This window comes from Haliotis rufescens, unplaced genomic scaffold (assembly GCF_023055435.1).
Source record: "Haliotis rufescens isolate VD_foot unplaced genomic scaffold, xgHalRufe1.0.p SCAF_8, whole genome shotgun sequence".
NCBI lineage: Eukaryota > Metazoa > Mollusca > Gastropoda > Lepetellida > Haliotidae > Haliotis > Haliotis rufescens.
This window is the reverse complement of record NW_025964372.1, coordinates 3,648,175-3,673,784: the sequence shown is the minus strand read 5'-3', so window position 1 is coordinate 3,673,784 and position 25,610 is coordinate 3,648,175. Positions and strand designations below refer to the sequence as shown.

Below are 25,610 nucleotides of genomic sequence, written 5' to 3'. Positions count from 1 at the left end.
CGAGTTTTAATACAGCCAAGATGGCAGCCCCCATGACACATGCGTAATGTTATTAGTCTGTTGATCGAGTTAGACATCACCCCCAATAAGAGACAGCAGATCGATCTACTTCAACAAGTGAGATTTTCATTTATTTTTTTTATTTGTACCGGCGTTGTTTTGACACATATCTACATATTTATGACATTAATATTCATGAAATTAAAATAAATGTTGATATGTTCACAAAATCTCAGGATGTCATTGTCAAGTGAGCGGAGAGTGCTCGTTCTGTATGGGAGTCAGACTGGTACCGCACAGGATGTGGCTGAGAGGGTGGGTCGGGAGGCACGGAGACGGCATTTCCACACGAGAGTCTCGGAACTGGATTCATATCAAATTGTAAGTCGCTTTGAAAATATAGATAGGAATACATTGTACGTTGTAGCAGTGTCCGGCTGGGTGCAGGCTAAAACGGCACCTCAGCAAAACGTCACCCATTTCCCTGGCGAAAACGGCACCGCATTTGGCGAAAACGGCTACTATGAGTCGGGCGAAAACGGCACCTCTATTTTTAATAACGATAACAACGATTTTTGTAGTAATATATTGGGTTTATTTACATGGTATTTTATTAGGGATGTATTTACATTTCCTCTTTTCAGAGATATAAGTAAATATAGGGTCCACTGGTCACAGTTATCACAGCATGTTGATTTGTTCTGACATTCTTCTCGCATGCAACACATCGAAAGGCCATTGTGAATAATTGTGATCCGACAGCATCATGTTTGGCCTCTTAAATACAGTTTCAGCTTAAATTGAGTATTGGTACTTAAAACTTCAAAGCGTATAGTGTTTTCACAATAAGTTAACTACGCCTCCCAATCGGTTGAGTTGCGTATAAGCTAAGTTGGATTATAGTTGGAGTAGAGGCTAATATCTATTGTAAACTTGTTTTAACATCTCACAATTATTGGCGCTTGCAAGTTACAATGTAAGTTTAATATCATTTATTTGACCAAGGTAAAAAAATAAAATAAGGTGCCGTTTTCGCTCGAGTCGAGGTGCCGTTTTCGCCCGGTGACGTTTTGCTGAGGTGCCGTTTTCGCTATAACCCGTCCGGCTCATGGTATAGAACCTATCGAGGGACGCATAAAATCCCATGTACCCCAAGTGATTCTGCAGCAACGAAATGATCTTACTGACATGTTTTGATCAGCCACTGTTACAAAAGAATGAAGACAAATTGAAAATTGATAGAAAAGAGCTGTTTGATTGAGCTGAGGTAAACTTGTGCTGTGTCACATGACTTTTATTGACTCGGGGGGAAAAAGCATGCAGCCTTTTGCTTCAAAGCGGGGTATAAGGGATTCATTCTCCCACTGAGAAATCCATCTGCAGCCTGTTTCTTCATTGTCGGGTATAAGGGATTTATTCTCCTGCTCGCTATGAAATTTATTTCCCTCCAAGGCAGGATACATAGTACTTTATCAAGATCACATGAACCAACAAGATTTCTCAATTTTCCATTGAGGTACATGTTCGTTTTAATAAATTTAAGGTTGGTAGATTATTCCGGAATCAGACAATCTTACTTTTTATGAGACAGTTGTTCTACAGTTGAGCATGTTTCTTTTTACTTGAGGGGGTACGGGTGACCCAGTAGTGTAAGGCACCACAATTCGCTTTGCAGAGTTGTGTCCCTTGGGCATGCCAGAAAGGTATGACTGTGGGGTCGATTTCTGATTCGACTCGATTATGTTTCTAGGTTTGTCAGCACCATATCCCTGCTTGTGGGTTTCATCGAAGTGGTAAATGTCTGAGACCTGCATCACTTCGGGCTTTCCTCCCACAGGGTTACCTCTTTTGGTCATGTGGACAAGGCATCCGACCTCTGATCAGAAGGCTTTCCATTAAGATGACATATGCTGTGATATAAACTGGAATACTCTTCAAACGGCTTTAACCCAAACTCACTCTCTCACTATAGTTGGGTAGCCACAAAAAGCATTTGGTAACCAACAAAGAGCAATGATTAGAGTGTCAAATGATCACGCTGTGTCAATTAGTGATGGTCACTGTTATTTGATACCTCTGTTTAACCAATAAGATTCAACTCTTTTCGAGTCATTGATAACTTGTAACGTCATGAGGAGTGCCATTTCTTGTTGTGTGTTTGTCTGTTTACTTGTATGTATAATGTTAATCATTCTTGTTGCCATGGTTACCCCAACAGGCTGACCTGATACATGAACCTCTGGTCATCTTCGTGTGTGCCACCACTGGTCAAGGGGATCCTCCAGATAACATGAAGGTCAGTTTACTGCAATAGTGCACCATTCAGACGTCTGGCAGAGTGATATTTCATTGCAATATGTTTGTAATGAGAGGAAAAGAAAAGAAATTGAGGATTGTGGGGCCATTACCTGGAAAATCTAATCTCAGCTCTGGTGACACAGGTAGACCTGTGGTCTCAGGTTCTGCAATTCACTAAGCAGTTACCTCCCTTAGCCATTCCAGGATCCAGTTATGAACCTTGCTTGTTCAATAATGAACAGTATCTTGTGGTTTATGAAGTTTGTAAACATGGAAGATCTGCATCACTGATTGAATTTTTCAGCACAGCATTAATACCAATCCTCTCACTTGATAATTCAAACTTACTTGTGAAGAACCTAATATACTCACCGCCAAAAGAAACGTGAACCATAGAAACATATAGAGAAGGATGTGGTGTAAGAAAAGTTGTTTCCATTGTGTACCACTTAATGAAAAAACTAACAATTAGTAAAACGTTACCACAGAGTGTCTTTATTCTTTTAGGGGCACAGGTGGCCCAGTCAAAGGCACAACTATTCGTTGTGAAGAGTTGTGTCTCTTGGGAATGCCAGAAACCTACGGCGATATTTGCTAACATATTGGCTAGTGAACAATCCCAGTTAGCTCCCCTTTCGATTGATCAATGTACACAAGATTTATTTATTCTTGTATAATACGCACTCGTGTGTCATATGCACCCTTAATTATGGGCAATTAAATTTGGAAAAATATATCTGTCGCATATAAACATTTTAGGCTGTCCGCATAAACCACAAAATTTACGATCTTTCAACTCTGTTGTTATTCACCAAAAAAATAATTCTAATAAGAGCCACCTATTTCTAATTTTGAGAACGCCCTGGGCACTTATTATGTCGAATACGGTATATATTATTTATTAGGTCTTAGTCCCTGACTGCCAGTATCCCCTCCTCAGTTGTCGCACAGACATTAAACATCGCTACATTTGTTCCCTTCACCATATTCACCATCAATCCCATCCTTCATCTTCACTCCGCATCCATCAACAGTTTATGCATCAACCATGGAGCATGACCAATGATCCTGTTAGTTGCCCCTGACGACAAGCATTGGTTGCTGAAGGCCAATCCTAATCTGGTACCCAACAATCTAGTGTTTGTCGGAAGAGGTGAACTACGATCAGGTGGTCACCTGACTTTTAGAAAATTGATCATAGTATCAATCACTAGTTTTTCTTATCCAGACTCACATACTTCAAGCCTGCTGTTGTATAGCTAGAATATAGCCAACAGTCGCATTTTTGGCTAGGGGTCAGCAGTCGGAGACACATTAATTTACAGTATTTGTGTATTTATTTACAGGGATGTGAAATCTCCGCGGAAACACGGAAAATCACGTATTTTAAAACAGTAGTCCTCGGAAAAAATCATCTTCTGCGTAAAAATATAATCAAAGACTTTAAAAAAATCTCCAAAAAATATTGTCCTGTTTCTGGACAACTGTCGCGGGTTGTCCTGTTTTCGATCAGAGCTTTCAACATCATGCCTTCACTATTATTCATGACACATATGTTTTCTATCACAAATACTTGCGCTATAAAGTTGCGTCTGGTGTCACACAGATAATTGTAAGTCTTCCTTCCATGTATGAGTATTTTGATGACTAATGGCACTTGTGAAACTTTTAGAGATTTTGGAAGTTTATCCTGCGAAAGAACCTGCCTGCAGGCTCCCTTGGTCAAGTTCACTTCGCCGTGCTGGGGCTTGGCGATTCCTCCTATCAGAAGTAAGTCAGTAGGATTTAATATTTATATTGCATGTGATTCTGTGGCATTTCATTGACTGATCAAGCATTTTTGTATGTGTTTATGTTTCCATAAGCAGACAAAATTAGGCCACGCCCACTAACAGAGTACTGTTTCTTGATTGGTTGATTACAAAATGGGCGGGGCTTGTGTTGCATTATTGAGTTGAATGAAGTCATTGATTGTGTTCTGTTGTCTACAATGTATGCAATGTTGCCTTTTAATGTGAAGGAAGGAAAATGATCGAAAAGTGTCAATACTGATTATTTTTTCACTTTGTTATGCCAAATAAGTATTATTGCACCGGAAATGTATTTGAACGTGTAATTTTTGTGTATGACATTGTAGGTTGCTGTATTCTCTGTATTTTGACACCAAATATTAAAAGAAAAAACTATTAGTTTTGATGAAAACATTCATTTACCTGTCAGAGGTATAATACCAAAAAAGTGTTGACTTCAGCGCCACCTAGTGTGAAAAAGGACCATCAGATTTTTGTAAGACAAACATTTTTGGAAAATTCAGCCTTTTTTGTCTTCAAAACAAGCTTTAACTTGTATGGACCTCTTGGATGAAATAAATCACTCCCATCTCTTGGACTAGTATGTCTGTGTTGATCATTAAATAATTAGTCTGTGAAGTTATTATTGTTGACAAGAATTTTAAAAATAGTTTTTGCTCCAATCAAAATCGCGTTCGGTTCATAAGCTGTCATGCAGACAATTAACATCATGCTTGTCGTGAAAGGCGACTTACAGGATCGGGTGGACAGGCTTGCTGACTTGGTTGATGCATGTCATTGATCCCAATTGCGTAGAGCGATGCTCATGATGTCAATCACTGGATTGTCTCGTCCAGACGCGATTATTTACAGATCATCGTCATATGGCTGGAATATTGCTGAGTGCAGCATTAAGTAACAAACAAACAAACAAACTTGTGTCAAGTTTGTTGACACCTTCTCTGCATACCAATCAGTGAACTGTTATTGGTTCAATTATTTTATTGCCTTTCAGCTTCCTGTTATTTTAACTCACTCACTCCACTCCACTCCACTCCACTCCACTCCACTCCACTCCACTCCACTCCAATCCAATCCAATCCAATCCACTCAAATCCACTCAAATCCACTCCACTCAGAAATGGGTTATAAAATGTCCGCTTGGGAATAGTTTCACTGTAGCCCTGGCAAAATGTATTTAAATACACGTATAAAACGATCTGGTCATGCATACACTGAACATGAAGTCAGAAGGAATGCGTGTACAGTCAGAAAGAAATGTGAACATGAATTGTAGTGTAACCATAGAGTTCTAGATCATTTTTATCATAAAAGAATATATCATGTGACTAACCACGGTTCCGGGTAGTCCTGTGGGTACCCAGCTCCTACTCAGTACCCACCCGACCCAAGTACCCAGCCCAGCCCTAATGACAATATAGCTTTACACATCAAAGTGACCATATGTCCCGAGCTCTCAGAAGGGCTTTGATGACGTACAGTGTATATTTTTCCAAAGTTTTTTAAATTGTGTTTTCTTGCAGTTTTAGGCAATAAATGCCTGGTTTGAGGCGTGTGTGCTGTACAAGGACCATGTGCCACCATAGTGCCTTTCAGATGTGCTCTGTTTCCTCTATTTAAGTCAAAGTATGTCTAACCAATTGAAGTTTATTCCAGGTTCAATGTGGTTGGCAAGAAGCTGTACCGCCGCCTGCTCCAGCTGTCAGGTCAGTCCCTGGTCAGTGTGGGCCTTGCCGATGACCAGCATGAGCTGGGGTAAGTTCCTAGGCTGCTGTGTAGCCCATGTAGACCCTGCAGCCATACTGAACGGAGTTATGTCCCCTAGCCGTACCAGGATCTGTTGTGTTTTGTAACTTGGTTGATGGCATGTCATAATTCCCTGATGGCTTGGGTCAGTGCTCATAATGTCAATCTCTGGATTGTCTGGTCCAGATTTGATTATTTACAGGCAGCAATCATATGGCTGGAATATTGCTGAGTGCAGCGTTTGACAAAAACAGACAAACATTGTGTCATTTTCTTCATATTTTACCATGGTTACATAACTAAACTCAAATTTCATTGAGCCCACTGTACTTGTTTGGCCTCTCGGGAGTCCACTGTGCTTGTTTGGCCACACAGGAGTCCAGTGTACCTGTTTGGCCACACAGGAGTCCAGTGTACTTGTTTGGCCACACAGGAGTCCACTGTACTTGTTTGGCCACACAGGAGTCCAGTGTACTTGTTTGGCCACACAGGAGTCCACTGTACTTGTTTGGCCTCACAGGAGTCAAGTGTACTTGTTTGGCCACACAGGAGTCCAGTGTACTTGTTTGGCCACACAGGAGTCCACTGTACTTGTTTGGCCACATAGGAGTCCACTGTACTTGTTTGGCCACACAGGAGTCCACTGTACTTGTTTGGCCACACAGGAGTCCACTGTACTTGTTTGGCCTCTCAGGAGTCCAGTGTACTTGTTTTGCCACACAGGAGTCCAGTGTACTTGTTTGGCCACACAGGAGTCCAGTGTACTTGTTTGGCCACACAGGAGTCCAGTGTACTTGTTTGGCCACACAGGAGTCCACTGTACTTGTTTGGCCTCTCAGGAGTCCACTGTACTTGTTTGGCCACACAGGAGTCCACTGTACTTGTTTGGCCACACAGGAGTCCAGTGTACTTGTTTGGCCACACAGGAGTCCATTGTACTTGTTTGGCCTCTCAGGAGTCCACTGTACTTGTTTGGCCACACAGGAGTCCAGTGTACTTGTTTGGCCACACAGGAGTCCACTGTACTTGTTTGGCCACACAGGAGTCCAGTGTACTTGTTTGGCCACACAGGAGTCCACTGTACTTGTTTGGCCTCTCAGGAGTCCACTGTACTTGTTTGGCCACACAGGAGTCCACTGTACTTGTTTGGCCACACAGGAGTCCACTGTACTTGTTTGGCCACACAGGAGTCCACTGTACTTGTTTGGCCACACAGGAGTCCACTGTAATTGTTTGGTCTTACAAGAGCCCACTGTACTTGTTTGGCCACACAGGAGTCCACTGTAATTGTTTGAGGTTGCAGGTGGGGCTCTAGAGTTGTATTGTTTGTGAATGATGCCTGTTTTTTTTCAGGCCAGATGCTGTCATTGACCCGTGGTTGACATCACTGTGGAAGAAAGTTCTGGACCTTTGGCCACTGCCGCCTGGGGCTGAGATCATCAGTGCTGACATCTGGTAATACCTTGTCATGATACGTCTACCTCACGATACATTTCATGATCAGTCCCTGCTGCCTTCCGTGCACCCCCACCCCATCCCACCCCCCAATTCTGTGGCCAATTTTTGTAAATTCTGCTACCAAATCTTAATAATTCTGCACATCATTCTGCAAACTTTTGAGCTAAGTTTTCATTAAAATTCATATTTTTGCACCTGTTTCAGGTATTTGTATGATAAATGTATCCATGGGGAGAACAGCTTATTGAAGTGATTCTGGAGATCTCAAGTGTAAACAAACACACATGCACTTTCAGTCAGCAATAATACAAAAGTCAACTTAACTTCAAAATAAAATAAATATCTGTTTATACATATAAGACCAGCTTTAACGTCACAGATTAAAATTCTACAGTGTATTTGGTGGATTCTGCGGCAGATAAACGCAAAATTCTGCGCGAGTTCTGCACAAAATGTGTTTTTCTGCAAGGTCCATTTCTGCACCAAGTGGGCACATCACATCTGCAAAATATTCCGCGGAATACAGAGGAGACTGCATGATGACCAATCTCATTAAAATCAGATCTTAGTTCTCTCTATTGCTAAGCAAAGTTCTGAGGACATCCCATTACGGGTCACGTCAGAACGACCTTTCATCCAACCAATCAAAGCGTCATGGAAGTGACAGTCGGAATGTGTTTTCTAATCGTGCAACTACAAAAACGTTCAATGGTGTATTCCAAATGACAGTTACAGCCCGTACGACTGATTCTGTCAAAATTATCGTCTGTCTCTTGCTTCCGTACGATAAACATTTGAACGGAGGAGGCGTTGCACAGTACATGGGAAGCACTGCCATACAATCTCTACCATATATAAGACATCCCGGAATGTTTGTTTGATCAGTTTTCAAAATTTTAATCGACAACTGTGTCAACATACTTTTCAAGCGTGGTCTGAAATGGAAGCCGCCAGGTTGAAACGAGTGCTGTAAAGCTTGAGAAAGCTGCTTTCTCATTGGCTGACGTCGACTTCGCGAAAAGTCGTTCTGACATGACCCGTAATGGGATGTCGTCATCACTCTAAATCGGCATCAGTACGGACTAGTACAAGCAGAAACACACTCACACACACGCCACGCCACGCCACAGCAAACCACGCCACAGCAAACCACACCACAGCAAACCACACCACACACACATGCATTCACGTCGCTATGAGTACAATATTCTTGGACGCGACGTTGAACCCCGTTTCACCTCACCTCATCTGAAGACCCGTTGGAATTATTCAAATAAACATAATTCATATGAAATAAAATAATTAAGTTTACAATGACTGGAACATTTTAGATTGCCTCTATTACGATGTCGGAAGCCATTCTGATGTAAAAACTTTCATTGTCTTTCAGCCCCGCCCCTAGATATAGGGTTACCTTCTGTCAGGGAAACTCCAGCAGTATGAATGGAAGCCTGGGTGTAGACAATCACACATACTCGGCAACAGATCCGTACATGGCCCGTCTGCTTTCTAATGAGAGAGTTACTGCCCCTGGTCACTTCCAAGATGTCCGCCATGTTAAGCTGGATATCACTGACTCAGGAATAAGGTACTCTGTTCATTTTTTCTCAGATTATTAGCTCACCTGGTCCAAGATTAATTAGGCCAAACTTGGGGAGTTAAAATTTTATGTCGCATTTGCATTATTTAAGCCTTACAGCGCCCCAAACCTGGGGAGACAGGTAGGATGTTTGATGCCCTTAAGAATTATTTCTGTAACCTGTTTGACTGTTTGACCACAGCTATGCACCAGGTGATGTATGACTTGTTTGACTGCAGCTATACATCAGGTGATGTATGACTTGTTTGACTGCAGCTATACACTAGGTGACATATGACTTGTTTGACTGGAGCTATGCACAAGGTGATGTATGACTTGTTTGACTGCAGCTATACAATAGGTGATGTATGACTTGTTTGACTGCAGCTATACACCAGGTGATGTATGACTTGTTTGACTGCAGCTATGCACCAGGTGATGTATGACTTGTTTGACTGCAGCTATGCACCAGGTGATGTATGACTTGTTTGACTGCAGCTATACACTTTGTGATGTATAACTTGTTTGACTGCAGCTATGCACCAGGTGATGTATGACTTGTTTGACTGCAGCTATGCACCAGGTGATGTATGACTTGTTTGACTACAGCTATACACCAGGTGATGTTTGACTGCAGCTATGCACCAGGTGATGTATGACTTGTTTGACTGCAGCTATGCACCAGGTGATGTCGTGATGGTTCATCCTGAAAATCTGCCTGACATGGTGGAAGAGTTTCTTCAACATTTTAATCTGGATCCAGACAAAGAATTCACGCTGGAGCAAAATGATTCCGGTATGTGACAACGAGCTATTGTCTGTGTGTTTTGTGATCAATGTCATTAAAATCAGATCTTAGTTTTCGCTGCCGCTAAACAAAGATCTGAGGACATCCCATTACAGGTCACGTCAGAACGACCTTTCTCGAATTTTGACCGACCAATGAAATGGCTGACAAGAAATTGACATTAGCCAATCAGAAGTCAGCTTTCTCGAGCTTTACAACACTTGTTTCAAACTGGTGACTACGCTTCAAAACATATTTTGACGTATTCTTGATTAAAAAGATTAAAACTGATAAGAAGAACATTCTGGAATGGCTTATAGATGGCCTAGATTGTATGGATATCATCATAAAAGCTGTAACTGTCATTCAGAATACCCTGTGTTAAATATTTTATGGTTGCATGATTAGAAAACACATTCCGACTGTTACTTTCTAAATTCTTGATATGGTGAGCGACGCTCTGATTGGTTGGATGAAAGGTCGTTCTGACGTGACCCCTAATGGGATGTTTAGCGGTAGCGAGAACTAAGATCTGATTTTAATGAGATTGAGTGGATCCACAGGGACACCTCAAATTTATGTTTAGGAATGAATGGTTCTATTTCATAAATAGGTATAAATTTCCGCACCTAAATATTTGATAATGTATGACAGGCAGGCAAATGCTTTTTGATCATCGATTGCTAGCTCTTGTCGATTCATTCCAGCTGGGGAATTCAATATCTCACTGCCTCAGAGCATACAATTCCAAAGAGCTCCAGACAACTTTTTGAGCAATTGAGTTTTTGCTCTAGGGTTTCTATTTTAATTGGGTTATTACAATTTCCAGTGGGTAACCAATATTTTCACTCATCCAATCATCACTCTGTTGGGTTTTCCCCAAAATTAGTGAACCTTTTAAGATTTGAAAAAAATGAAATAATAATTTAGATGTCTTAACTGGTCTAAATATATAGGCTTGACTTGGAAAGTAAATTAGCTCATAATTGTGTTTCGGAAATTAGCTCCTTTGTAAGCATGCTGAAAAAACCTCATAGGGTATTTGCACGTGCTGTTTTTATACATTTGAGTTTTTCATTTAATGCATGCATTTCTGTACGTAAGTTATTAAAAGTTATTGGATTTTGAATATTTTGGAGGGGTATTTTACGTAAATATGCTGCCTGTCTATAGTTCTGATGCACAATCTTACATCACTTGTGTAAGAATACTGTATCCAAAATTTTCTGTTGTTTTTTTTAAAATGTCTATGGGATGTCCATTTCTGAAGCTTGAGACCCCAATTTGTAACCTGAGACCTCCAAAATTAAAGGCTTTAAGTCCCCAGGACCCCCAATATCCCAACCCCAACACACACACACCAAAAAAAAACCCAAAACAAACAAACAAAAAACAACAACAAAAAACTGGTAAATCAAACCCTGGCCATTTTTCAGTATTTTTAGCCAGTAACCATTGCATAATGAATGAGAATGGGCATTGAAATCATTTAAGTCAGTAATAGAACAATTTACAATAGGCAGTAAATTTAATTAATGCGAAACAGAATTTCATTGTTTGAATGTTAAACCTTTACAGTTATAATTTAGACTGATCTTATACTCTCAATATTATCGCAGTCATTTTCTGTGAGTCAGCAAACCCATCAATTGCTCTCTCATTATCTCCAGACATTCCACTTCCACCCTCCCTGCCTCACTGCTGTAGTGTCGGCCATCTTGTGAAGAAATATTTGGATATCGGGGGAATACCACGCAGGTATTTCTTCGAGCTTCTGTCGCTTCTGTCTACAGATGAACTGGAGAAGGAAAAACTGCAGGAGTTCTCCTCAGCAGAAGGACAGGTACGTCGGGGCATCCTCTTTGAGCAGGGGTGATTTGTGCACTTTGATAGTCTTTAGTTGTAGGGAAAGACAGTGAAGGATAGTGCACGTGTAACCATGGTAACTTGTAACGATGTACAGCCCAGTGAAGCTGGAGAGCATTACTTGTAATGAATGTCCAGCTATGTATGCGTTAGCTGACTTAAAATACAGAATCAAAGTAACCATGGTAACAAGATACTACATAATCAGATTTAATTTTTGTTGTTGTTACATAACGCTGCACTCAGCAATATTCCAGCTATATGATGATGGTCTGTAAATAATTGAGTCTGGACCAGACAATCCATTGATTGACATCATTGGAATTTATCTAAGTTATTGAGATACGTCGACATTCATCAAGCAAGTCAGCGAGCCTGACCACCAAATCCCGTTAGTCGCCTCTTAAGACAAGCATAGTCACCTCTTATGGTATTAAGGGTTGCTGAAGACCTATTCTAACCCAGGTCTTCACAGCTTGAAAGTTACGATAAACCAATAAATATGTATGAAACTAAAGACAACACAAAATATGCTGCATGGTCATTTCAGGCAGTACTGTCGGAGTACATGAGAATCTGTAACTTTGTGGTTTGATATCCAGGCTGTGTCGCTTTAATTTGTAGCTTAAACAATACATTGCAGGAGGTAGGCTGTCTTTTTGTCTTTGTTTGTTATTTAACGCCGCACTCCACAATATTCCAGCTATAGGATGGTGGTCTGTAAATAATCAAGTCTGGACCAGACAATCCAGTGATTGACATCATGAGCATCGATCCACGCAATTGGGATATAATGACAATATGATAATGATAATATTACGACAAGCATAGTCACCTTTTACGGCAAGCATAGGTTGCTGAAGACCTCGTTTCCACCTTTGCCGAACTAGGCTGGTATTATGGAATACATTTTGGCTGGACTAACGAGTCTATGCATAGTCCAAACAAAATCGCGGAATGAAATCAAAATCCTGTTCATAAACCGTGATGCAGATTTTGGCCATTTGCAGTATTTGCAAAGCATGTGTAAAATCAAACTGATCTCATTAAAATCAGACCTAAGTTCTCCGCCGCTAAACAAATATCTGACGACGCCCCATTATGGGTCACGTCAGAATGACCTTTCGCGAACTTTGACCAACCACTGAAATGACTAACATGAAGTCGACATCAGCCAATTAGAAAGCAGCATTCTCGAGCTTTACGGCACTCGTTTCAACCTGGTGACTTTCATTTCAGACTAGGCTTGAAAAATATATTGACACAGTTCTCGATTAAAATTTTGAAAACTGAACAAACGAACATTCCGGAATGTCTAATATATGGTTTAGATTGTATGGCAGTGCTTCCAATGTACTGTGCAATGCCTCCTCCTTTCAAATGTTTATCCCACGGAAGCGAGAGATGGACGATAATCTTGACGGGACGTAACTGTCAGTCGGAATACACCGCGTTGACGTTTTCGAGGTTGCATGATTAGAAAACACATTCCGACTGTCACTTTCATGATCCGGTAAGCGCCGCTTTGATTGATCGGATGAAAGGTCGTTCATACGTGACCTGTAATGGGATGTCCTCAGATCTTTGTTTAGCAATAGTGAGAACTAAGATCTGATTTTAATGAGATTGGTCATCATGCAGTCCCCTCTGTATTCCGTGGAAATGGACCTTGCAGAAAAACACATTTTGTGCAGAACTTGCGCAGAAAAATTTGTGACCTGTTGGATGTCCTCAGATCTTTGTTAAGCAATAGTGAGAACTAAGATCTGAATTTAATGAGATGAAAATCCAACTGACTGACTGACTCACTTGTGTCCCCAGGAGGAGCTCTACACGTACTGCAACCGCCCCCGACGGACCACGCTGGAGGCAAGTCTTCTTTACATTGTTGATCAAGGCCAGATCAACACAGTAGGGCTGGGACGAGTCCAAATTTACTACCCCGGTACCTGCCACCCTATTACCCGGCCCTACCCGGATACCTGCTATAGGTCTCTAGAGTTGGGTACAAAATGTCCGAATGGGAATTGTTTTACCGCAGCCCTGGCAAAAACTATTTAGATACATGTATAAAACAATCTGATCATGTATAATCTGCAGTTGATAGACGCTTTATCCTTAATTGAACATATAAAAGTCAGAACGAATGCCTGCATAGAGAGAAAGAAATGTGAACATTAGCTATACTTGTAGTGTAACCATCGGGTTTTATTGTTAATGTCATTAAACAGTATGTCACCTGACTAACCACGGGTCCTGGTAGTCATGTGGGTACCCGGGTCCTACTCAGGACCCACCCAAACCCGAGTACCCGAGTTACCCGTCCCAGCCCTACAACACAGTTAATTGTTTTACATATTTGCTGGCACATTTGAGCCAGTTTTCTCGACAAAAAATCTGTATACGGAAATAATCGAGCATGTTTCAGTTACATTGACAGTCTGACGATGTTGTTCTGTCATGAACTATCCAGTAAACGCTTCACATGAAGCACCAAAAAATAATAGTATTTTCCCCCCAGAAAATGAGCCCCAAAAGATGGGGGTGTATTGCAAACCATCTTCCCGGGGCAAGCATGTCCAAAGCTTAATTTCTACCCTTGCCACATCAAGGCCACTTTTCTTTGCTTGACCCTGGTTCCAACCTCGTGTAGATCAGAAGTTGTGCTTCTTGTGTTGAAAACGTGATATCCAATCAGAATGCTGCTTTCATCTCGTATGGCTTCACAAAGATGGCGACTATGGTATGCGACGACCTAGTCGATTTGATGACGAAAACATTCATGATTTCATTCTTGACACAAAAAACATAGGCAATCGTTGGGTTTAAAGAGAAAAAACATGTTCGAGCCAACAAAGACAGACAGTGGTAAATCACTTTCATACGAAGGTGTACCAATCGTGGATGTTGATTTTGTGAAACGTTCTCTGATTGGACTGTCGATATGTGCGATACTCCAATCATGCTTAGCACAGAAAAGTGGGCTTGATGTGGCAAGGGTGGAAACAAGACTTTGATAATAATTTAAATCATATTTTTGCGTGTGTTTATAAAAAATGTTTTTCATTTATGTTTTTTATTTTCTGGTATTTAGGTAATAAGAATCCGTAAAACAAGTAATCAAATTGGTCTGGTCCAATAATAATTATTAACAGTCTTTAATTATGAAATTTCAAAGCTAGCTTAACTTGGGGACCCATACCCCTGCTGTCTGCCGCCTGCATTGTTTGAATGGGGAATGGGGGGTACTCCAGTCTGCAGCGCTTGTCCACTCTTGGTCTGGCCATTGTTCGCGTTTGTTGTTAAAACGCCGCACTCAGCAATATTCCAGCTACATGACGGCGGTCTGTAAATAATCAAGTCTAGACTGTCCAGTGATTGATATCATGAGCATCGATGCACACAATTGGGATATAATGACATCCCAATCCCGCTAGTCGCCTCTTACAACAAGCTTGATTAACTAGTGGGCCTGTGGAGTTGACTAGTGATTAAAGCGTTTGGACAAACTAGAATGATGTGATTGTTCCAGATGAAATAGAAAGTCTTTTCTATATTTGCAGGTTTTACAAGATTTCCCACAGACAAGCAGTCAGATAAAATTTGAGTATTTACTGGACTTGATTCCACCACTGCAGCCAAGAGCTTTCTCCATTGCATCATCACAACAGGTGGGTGTGATAGTGTTCTTGAACGATGCAGGCCAGCAAACCGTGAGCATTGATGCACACCATTGGAGCAGGATGCAATAACTGCATCCATGTAACAGAAGCTAGACCCGTGAAGATTCTTGGGTAGAATAGGTCTTCAGCAACTCATGCTTGCCGTAAAAGGCGACTATGCTTGTCGTAAAAGGCGACTAACAGGATCGGGTGGTCAGGCTCACTGACTTGGTTGATGCATGTCATCGAACCCAATTGCGTGGATCGATGCTCATGATATTAATCACTGGATTGTCTGGTCCAGACTCAATTATTTACAGACCGCCGTCATATAGCTGGAATATTGCTGAGTGCGGCGTTAAACAACAAACCAAAACCAAAAACAGAAGCTAACCACCCTTGCATCTTTATTCATCTTTTTCAACATGATTCGGAGGCTGGGGAACTCTCCTACTTCAGAATACCCATGGAGAAATTGTAAACTGGGTCAGGATATGTGCTGGAGTGTAGTGAGTGTGAGTATGGTTTTATGCCGCTTTTAGCAATATTCCAGCAATACCACAGCGGGGGACACCAGAGATAGGCTTCACATATTGTACCCATGTCGGGAATTGAACCCGGGTCTTTGGCGTGATGAGCGAACGCTTCAACAACTAGGCTACCCCTTGTGCCGGAGTGTATGCATGTAGAGCTCACCTGGCTATTCAAGTGGTTGTCATCATCTCTTATACTAGTAGACTGAGGTGGCTGGACTTTGGCATATGGGATTCTCTAATGATGACATCAAGACCCAGGTTAAAATAGGCCTTCAGCTTCATGCTTGCCGTATGAGGTGGCTATGCTTGTTGTAAGAGGCGACTAACGGGATCAGGAGGTCAGGCTCGTTGACTTAGTTGATGCATGTCATTGCATCCCAACTGTATAGATCGATGACCATGATGTCAATCACTGGATGTCTGGCTAGACTTTGATCTTTACAGACTGCTGTCATTTAGCTGGAGTAATGATGAGTGCAGTGTTAAACAAAAAACAAGCAAACATTATGTTAGGATTTTTGTGTATTTATTGAAATAATTGGAAAAATTGTAGGACATTAGAAACATTATTCTCCTTATAATACTCAGAGTTGAATGTTTGTGTAAACTAAATAGTAGGGCTGCAGCGAATACACTATGAGGCGAATACGATTCGTATAATGAATGTAGGGTAACAAATACGAATATTTATTCATGAATAATAACCAGTCAGCAGTTGATGATTTATTAATGATATTCAGTGAAACAATAACAAAATAAATTATTTGACATGGTTTGTTAATTATCAATTCATTATACATTAATATACTTCACTTATCCAGGTACTAGTGTCTGCTCAAATGCAACAATGACCAGTGACTAAAATACTGTCACTCAAGAAATCTATGCATATAATATGTTCTTATGGATATTTTAAGGGTCAGGGTATGTAAATTCACATGACTGCATATTCATGAATATTCGATTCTAGTGACCACGAATAACGAATTCAATTCATGAATGGATACGGTTCGATTCACCACATTATCAAACATCCATTTATATCAACAATAAGACATTTCGTATAGCAGAAATACCAACTTAGATATACGCTGAAAACAAACAACTATGTATTCCACATCACTGTTTATTGAGCAGCACTTGTTACAAGTATATAAATAATGTCATTCAAACACTAATTACATCCTGTGAATTGTCACTGCTGGGGTCAAGACAAGAGTTCTACTCACTTATGTCATCACTGATCACACCTGCAAGTCCAGACAGACACCACCCACGCAACACTTTGTCTTTGCGACTGCGTCAAAGGCCGACACGAGCCAGCATGCATGTATTGTTTTAGCGGTAGTACTCTACTCAGTGCTAATAAGCGGTGCTATTTGGTGTGTGATTGGATTAATGTAAGGTTGGATTAGATGAGGATTCTCCTGTAATCCTGATAGAGGACGTTTTCTTTTGATATAAATCCACTGATGCTTGAGAGGAGGGGGTGTCGCATTCATATGGAGTTGCATTCTTGGCTAGGGACCAGCAGTCGCATTCTTTTGGAGACATTAATTTCACGTTTTACAGTATCCTAGTGAGCTACTGTGCTATTTCAGCCATTAGGAATCAAAGTGATGATAAATAATGATTGACTCGTCCACTGACGACGTGGGCCATCGACCTCCAAGAAAATATCTGGATATTTCATTTTTCGTGCGAAGCAGAATATGTTTTAATGCCGGTGAATTTCAAACACATTTACGCCGCTCTTAGCAACATTTATTTGATGACTGTTTCAGGCAATGCCAAATGAAATTCACATGCTAGTTGCTGTGGTTCAATATAAGACGAAGCTGTTCAAGCCACGAAGGGGAGTGTGTTCAACATGGCTGGCTTCTCTCAAGGCCGACCTAGATGTGACCATCCCGGTATGGGTGAAGAGAGGAACTATACACTTCCCCACCTCACTACAGACACCAGCCATCATGGTGGGACCAGGTTAGTAGTCTACAGTGTTATCTGGTGAAGAGAGGGACGTACACTTCCCCACCTGACTACAGACACCGGCCATCATGGTGGCACCAGGTTAGTAGTCTACAGTGTAATCTGGTGAAGAGAGGGACGTACACTTCCCCACCTCACTACAGACACCGGCCATCATGGTGGGAGCAGGTTAGTAGTCTACAGTGTTATCTGGTGAAGAGAGGCACGTACACTTCCCCACCTGACTACAGACACCGGCCATCATGGTGGCACCAGGTTAGTAGTCTACAGTGTAATCTGGTGAAGAGAGGGACGTACACTTCCCCACCTGACTACAGACACCGGCCATCATGGTGGCACCAGGTTAGTAGTCTGCAGTGTAATCTGGTGAAGAGAAGGACGTACACTTCCCCACCTGACTACAGACACCGGCCATCATGGTGGGACCAGGTTAGTAGTCTACAGTGTAATCTGGTGAAGAGAGGGACGTACACTTCCCCACCTGACTACAGACACCGGCCATCATGGTGGCACCAGGTTAGTAGTCTACAGTGTAATCTGGTGAAGAGAGGGACGTACACTTCCCCACCTCACTACAGACACCGGCCATCATGGTGGGACCAGGTTAGTAGTCTACAGTGTAATCTGGTGAAGAGAGGGACGTACACTTCCCCACCTCACTACAGACACCGGCCATCATGGTGGCACCAGGTTAGTAGTCTACAGTGTAATCTGGTGAAGAGAGGGACGTACACTTCCCCACCTGACTACAGACACCGGCCATCATGGTGGCACCAGGTTAGTAGTCTACAGTGTAATCTGGTGAAGAGAGGGACGTACACTTCCCCAACTCACTACAGACACCAGCTTGTTCAAGAATGTTTGACATGTTTACCACTGAAACAGGCAGAACCAGAATGTTCTTGGCCATCAGGAATTTGAGGCCTGTTCAGCACATCATTATTCTAACATCAGCTGTTGAAGCTGTCGTTAAAGCATGTTGGTTAAACGTTTTACATTTATTGATGATCATGATATTTATGTCTTGAGAACAGGACATAGGGATCACCCACTTGATTTTCAGGGGAGGGGCTGAGATTTTGGTTTGGGATGAGCATTTTTTACTTAATGTTTAGATCATTTATGATTATTCAAATATATGAAAATAATGACACATGGTCTGCAAGAAAAGGCCACATTGTCCTTTCCCTACATTGCAAGCCATATCTATTTGAATTATTTGATAGGCATTTCTTAATAGTTGACAGATGACCAAGTGTACTGAATGTAAGGATGACAACTTCTTTATTTTACTGTAATGGCGGCGTTTTGGCATAGATCCTTATACCGTTGTCTTTGCTTATCAGTATATAAAGATCTATAGGGAAATGTCACCATTACAGTAAAATAAAGAAGTTGTTATCTATACATTGTGACTACTTTGTCAATGCTATTTGTTTTCAGGGGGTTGATTATTTTACTTTTTATCCTGACACCACCAACAGAATGTTGCAACGCTCACAGTTACCTGTCTGTGTTCCAGGGACGGGGGTGGCGCCGTTCAGAAGCTTCATCCACGACCGAGCAGCCAACAATGCTGGAGGTGGGTCTTGTCACTCTGCATACGAAAAGGACTGCCTCCGTGGTCTAGCGGTAGAGCGTCCGCCCAGAGAGTGGAAGGTCTGGGGTTTGATCCCCGACCGCGTCATACCTAAAGACGTTAAAAGATGGTACTTGTTGTTACCCTGTCTGGCGCTCGGCATTAATGGGCTAAAACAAGGACTGGTCGGCTTGGAGTCAGTATACTGTGTCTGAGTGGGGTATTCATGTTAAACTGCAGCATGGTATCTCAGTGAGCTAGCACTATAAATCGGCATCAGTCTGGACTAGTACAAGCAGCCACACACACACACACACCTGCATGCACGTCTCTTTATAAATGCAATAATCTTGGACGCGATGTTAAACCCCACTTCACCTAACCTGCATACGAGGTCTTGTGTCTTTTATTAGGACCTTATTGCTGGTCAAAACGTCCACCTTAACATGCTGTGCAATTTAAGTCTTTGAATGTTGGTGACCGATGTTTGTTTAGAGCCATGGAAAGAATGGTTCTCCTCTGTTCATGACTCTGTCTAGATCTACATGGTGTAGTTAATACCCTGTGTAAGATAGCTAGTCGATGAATCACAAACAACAATGAAATCGAAGCGTGGTTTATTTCACGATAAGACATTGTTCTATCATGACGTCATTTCGGGAGATCGAATATGCACTCGCTCGTAAATAGGACGTTTTTTTTTCAGGGGGAAGTGTGTAGTGAGTTGTTCCCCATAGGTGTAGCTGGACAGTGCAGATGAACGCAAAGACCGAAGGATCAATCCAAAAGTGGGAGAGATATGACAATAGGCATTGGGAGAAAAGGTGCAAATATTTGACGTGAAAATTTTGAGAATAGCAAACTAAACCCACAGGGCCTGTTCCACAAAGCGATCTTAGTGCTACGTTGATCGTAAGCCTATGATAAAGTATGGGAGTTATGACCAACTTAGCACTAAGATTGCTTTGTGGAACAGGTTCCTGTTCATAAAATGGAGTTGGCCGACATTGCCGAGGTTGGAGTGTCTTCGGTGAGTCAACATTCTTTAAATACAGGTGAATGTTTCTGAAGCTTGTACAGTTTATTGACATCCTTAAAAAGGCTGTACAAAATGTACAGTCCCTCATGGTGTATTCTCCCTGCTGTGTTTTATTGTAAGATGAACGACCACAAGTCGTTTATTTCTTAAAGAGATGTTGACGCTGTGTAAATAGGTTATCTATCAGTGTGGAATGAAAATGAATGTTTGTCAATGTCTTGGTAAATTTTGAATTTGTTTTAATTCTTTTACAGTGTCACATTATATCATGTCAGTAAGATAGATTCGTTGTAGCAGGATCACGAGGAAAACATGGGGTTCAATGCGTCCTGTGTTAGGTTTTAAATCTTCCGCCTCTGTCTCATGGTATAAACCTATGTACCCCGAGTGATCCTGCTAAAACTTCTAATATTATTTTGGAGCACGGGTGGCCAGTCGTCTAAGGCGCCGCGATTCGCTGTGCAGAGTTGCGTCCCTTGGGCACGCCAGAAACCTATGATTGTGGGTTCGAATCCCGGTTCACCCCAATTATGTTTCTAGGTTTGTCAGCACCATACCCATGCTTGTGGGTTTCACCGAAGTGGTAAATGTCTGAGACCTGCATCACTTCGGACTTTCCTCCCACATTAAGCTGACACGCCGTGATATAACTGGAATACTGTTAAAAGCGGCGTTAAACCCAACTTACTCACTCTAATATTAGCCAGAGGGTAAGTGATGTGTCAGTCGGACAGTGACAACAGTCAATATAGTTCCAACTGAAACCTGTTTCTAAGACAGTGGCATGACAACATTTAGGCAAAATAATATTGATAAGACGGAAACTTTGACAGAACAATGGAATGACTGACAAGAAGTCGACATTAGCCAATCAGAAGGCATCCTTCTCGTACTTTACAGCACTAGTTTCAAACTGAATACACTTCCAAACATTTTGAGAAATTCTTGATTAAAACTTTGAAAACTGAACAACAGAACATTCTGGAATGGCTAATAGATGACCTGATTGTATGAATTCAGTCTAAAAGCCTTTAACTGTCGTTCAGAATAACCCTGGGTTATTTTTTGAGGTTGTATGATTAGAAAACACATTCTGACTATCCCTCTTCTGATGCTGTGATTGGTCGGTCTGACATGACCCGTAGTGGGATGTTCTCAGAGCTTTGTTCAGCGATAGCGGGAACTAAGATTTAATTTTAATAAGATTAAGTTGTTGTGTTCTTCAGTCCAGCAGTACTCACAACAAACACAGCCATTACGTCATGAGTTGTAAAATGTACAAATGTATTACCAACTCTAGAGCTCAAGATTTCAAACTTTAGAACATTTTTGAACATGTAACAGACAGCCATTTTGGCTCTACTCTCAAGCAAAGGTGCTTTTTTTTTTTTTTTTTTTTTTTTTTTTCTCACTTCCCGACATCTCTTCTGATGCGGAACATGTAAAACACAAAAATAACATGGATGGCCTGAGAGGGACCCATGGGCGGATACAGAGGAGGGTGCGGGGGTGCGCACCCCCCCTTTTTATTTCGAAAAAAATCTTTATTTCTGTATAAATTACCACCAAAGACAATAAATAGATCTTAATTGTGCACCCCCCCCTTTTCAAAAAAGCTGTATCCGCCCATGGAACCACACCTCTTGTTTCCTCAACTCTGTAGGAATTACACAGGAATTACACAGGAAACACAGGATGAAACAGTCGATGCATTTATTAGACGTATGTATAAGTCTGTAGTGAAATCAACGGACACAATTGACAATAGCACACACACAGAGACACAGACGGTTCAGCCCTCTATAACACACTCTTCTTCTCTCAACTGTTATCCCAAACTAACTGCCCTGATATGTTACACCATTACTTCACGATTTCTCAGAATGTATGCACAAACTCAACAAAGAATTTAACGAATGCAAGGAGGTGAGGTGAGGTGAAATTGGGTTTAACGTTGCGTCCAAGATTATTGCGCTTATATAGCGATGTGCATGCACGTGCATGTACATGCCGAGTCCCAGACAGGGTAACAACAAGTACCATCTTTTAACATCTTTTGATATGACGCGGTCGGGGATCGAACCCTGGACCTTCCGGTCTCCGGGGGGACGCTCTACCACAAGACCACGGAGGCGGTCTCGAATGCAAGGATACAAACAAACTGGAAGTGATATTGTGTGGAATACGAAGGGAGATAACTCCGTTAGCGGATAACGTAAAGGCCACTAGAAAATATGGTCAGAACATAACCTTTACAACCATGTAACCATGGTAACCAACGTGTCTGGCTGCTGTTTCAGGCAACGTGTTGTTCTTCGGCTGTCGTAGCCAGTCCGCTGACTACTACTGTGGTGCTGAGTGGACCGAGCTGAGTGGGCGGGGCCTCCTGCACGTGCTGACCGCCTTCTCCCGGGACCAGGAGGACAAGGTGTACGTCCAGCACCGTATCCGGGATAACGCCGCGCTGATCTGGGATCTCCTTGACAACCACCAGGCCTGGTTCTACATTGCTGGGTAAAATTAATATCCCTTTTGAAATATCAGTGAGATACAGTCGAGTCCCATTAATCCGACATGGTTGGTTTCACATGATACTGTCGGTTTTATGAGTATGTCGGATAAACAAAATTAAGTAGTATCACCGTTTGTGATCGGAGTCGGAGTGTGAGAATGTCCGATTAATGTCAGAGTCTAATTTGCACTGATTTAATAGGTTCCCATCATTAGTGTCGGATAAAGCCGATTGTCGGATTAACGAGTATGGGGATTAACCAGACTTGACTGTATTATTAAGAGTGAGACCATTAATTAATAAACTTTTCTTTTAGGATTTTATTGTGAGAAAAAACAACTCAAATCAGGAAGTTGATGGGGTGGGGGTGTGGGCATCTTCCCGAGGCAAGAGAGTTTACTGACTTTAAAAGTCCAGTTCCACCCTTGCCGAACTAGGCTTGAATTACTGGGCTCGACCGTTGCGCCCCCAGTGGCTATTACCAATTATGTCCCTTTTAAGCCTCTCCTATGGACCAATCAGATTCCACCTCTCGTATCAGTTGCGTTTGCTTCACACAAAAAGGTGGCGCCCAGTCAGGACGATCTGATCGATAATCAAGATCTATATTGTGATAAAACGGGTCTTACATCGCGAAATGCATCAAATCACGTTAGCACCTTGATTAAAAACATGAACGGATTTGGAAAATATCTGCTGACAACGAATTGGCTATGCACATGCTTTGCAAATCCTGCAATCGATCGAAATCTGCACGACAGTTTACGAACCGGATTTCGATTTCGCTGCACGATTTTGATTGGACTATGCATAGACTCGTTAGCCCAGACAAAACGTAACTCCATAATACCAGCCTAGTTCGGCAAGGGTGGAAACTGGACTTTTATAGTCAGTTAACTCACTTGCCTCGGGAAGATAGGGTGTGGGGTGTGGGGGTGAGTCTTTAAGTGTGGGCGTGAAAAAAGGATTATTTGAGAATACATGTCATTATTTCAAAATGCCCATAGGTGGGGTTCTTGTTTTATTTTCTTGATTTATTTGTATTGCTTTGGTTTTCCACTTTTTGGATGACAATTTCGATATGCCCATCTCAACAATGAATCAACACTGGTCTGAGGGTCCATGACACAGGGTCTCTGTTTGCAGGAACGCCAAGAGAATGCCGGATGTATATGACACAGTGTCTCTGTTTGCAGGAACGCCAAGAGAATGCCGGAAGTACATGACACAGGGTCTCTGTTTGCAGGAACGCCAAGAGAATGCTGGATGTATATGACACAGGGTCTCTGTTTGCAGGAACGCCAAGAGAATGCCGGATGTATATGACACAGGGTCTCTGTTTGCAGGAACGCCAAGAGAATGCAGGATGTATATGACACAGGGTCTCTGTTTGCAGGAACGCTAAGAGAATGCAGGATGTATATGACACAGGGTCTCTGTTTGCAGGAACGCTAAGAGAATGCAGGATGTATATGACACAGGGTCTCTGTTTGCAGGAACGCCAAGAAAATGCCGGAAGTACATGACACAGGTTCTCTGTGTGCAGGAACGCCAAGAAAATGCCGGAAGTACATGACACAGGGTCTCTGTTTGCAGGAACGCCAAGAAAATGCCGGAAGTACATGACACAGGGTCTCTGTTTGCAGGAACGCCAAGGGAATGCAGGATGTATATGACACAGGGTCTCTGTTTGCAGGAACGCCAAGAAAATGCCGGAAGTACATGACACAGGGTCTCTGTTTGCAGGAACGCTAAGAGAATGCAGGAAGTATATGACGGAGGGTCTCTGTTTGCAGGAACGCCAAGAGAATGCCGGAAGTACATGACACAGGGTCTCTGTTTGCAGGAATGCTAAGAGAATGCAGGATGTATATGACACAGGGTCTCTGTTTGCAGGAACGCCAAGAAAATGCCGGAAGTACATGACACAGGGTCTCTGTTTGCAGGAACGCCAAGAAAATGCCGGAAGTACATGACACAGGGTCTCTGTTTGCAGGAACGCCAAGAGAATGCAGGATGTATATGACACAGGGTCTCTGTTTGCAGGAACGCCAAGAAAATGCCGGAAGTACATGACACAGGGTCTCTGTTTGCAGGAACGCTAAGAGAATGCAGGATGTATATGACACAGGGTCTCTGTTTGCAGGAACGCCAAGAGAATGCCGGAAGTACATGACACAGGGTCTCTGTTTGCAGGATAGCTAAGAGAATGCAGGATGTATATGACACAGGGTCTCTGTTTGCAGGAACGCCAAGAGAATGCCGGAAGTATATGACGGAGGGTCTCTGTTTACAGGAACGCCAAGAGGATGCCGGATGTATATGACACAGGGTCTCTGTTTGCAGGAACGCCAAGAGAATGCCGGAAGTATATGACGGAGGGTCTCTGTTTACAGGAACGCCAAGAGGATGCCGGATGTACATGACACAGGGTCTCTATTTGCAGGAACGCCAAGAGAATGCCGGATGATGTGAAGGAGGCGCTTCAGGATGTCGTGATGTCAGCAGGAGGGAGGAACGCTGCGGAGGCTGCTGAGTACATCTCACAGTTGGAGGCCAAGAGGCGCTACCAGGTGGAGGCCTGGTCTTGATGTAGCTGATCCGTGAAGCTGAACAGACCCGGTCTACCGATCTAAGTCAATACTATATATATGTGTAGACATAAAGTATAATCAAGAAGACAGCATCCAGTGATGAAACAGAAGAGGATGACTATTCCCCTTCTGGGGGATGCAGTATTTGGGGGGG

General features: G+C 42.2%; 1 protein-coding gene across 2 annotated transcripts; it reads left to right on the top strand.

The window, feature by feature from the left end:
• The first annotated feature begins 15 nt into the window (after nucleotides 1–15).
• Nucleotides 16–25,610, top strand: LOC124122368 (NADPH-dependent diflavin oxidoreductase 1-like). Of its 2 annotated transcripts, none has more exons than XM_048389558.1 (15): nucleotides 16–117; nucleotides 237–381; nucleotides 2,219–2,296; nucleotides 3,971–4,068; nucleotides 5,766–5,864; nucleotides 7,209–7,310; nucleotides 8,704–8,901; nucleotides 9,567–9,688; nucleotides 11,350–11,522; nucleotides 13,367–13,414; nucleotides 15,109–15,216; nucleotides 17,528–17,726; nucleotides 19,255–19,314; nucleotides 22,651–22,864; nucleotides 25,309–25,610. In XM_048389558.1, the coding sequence occupies exons 2-15, from the start codon at nucleotides 238–240 to the stop codon at nucleotides 25,451–25,453; spliced, it is 1,788 nt and encodes a 595-aa protein (XP_048245515.1). In that variant the 5' UTR covers nucleotides 16–117; nucleotide 237; the 3' UTR covers nucleotides 25,454–25,610. The 2 variants fall into 2 exon arrangements, with proteins under 2 accessions (XP_048245515.1, XP_048245516.1); XM_048389559.1 differs by lacking the exon at nucleotides 25,309–25,610 and adding an exon at nucleotides 24,009–25,292.

Bases quoted from the DNA above. Each gene is read 5' to 3' on its own strand.
- LOC124122368 (XM_048389558.1), top strand. From the start codon at position 238: ATGTCATTGTCAAGTGAGCGGAGAGTGCTCGTTCTGTATGGGAGTCAG. The intron at 13,415-15,108 runs GCAAGTCTTCTT...CTATATTTGCAG, and splicing joins CCCGACGGACCACGCTGGAG to GTTTTACAAGATTTCCCACA. The intron at 17,727-19,254 runs GTTAGTAGTCTA...TCTGTGTTCCAG, and splicing joins AGCCATCATGGTGGGACCAG to GGACGGGGGTGGCGCCGTTC.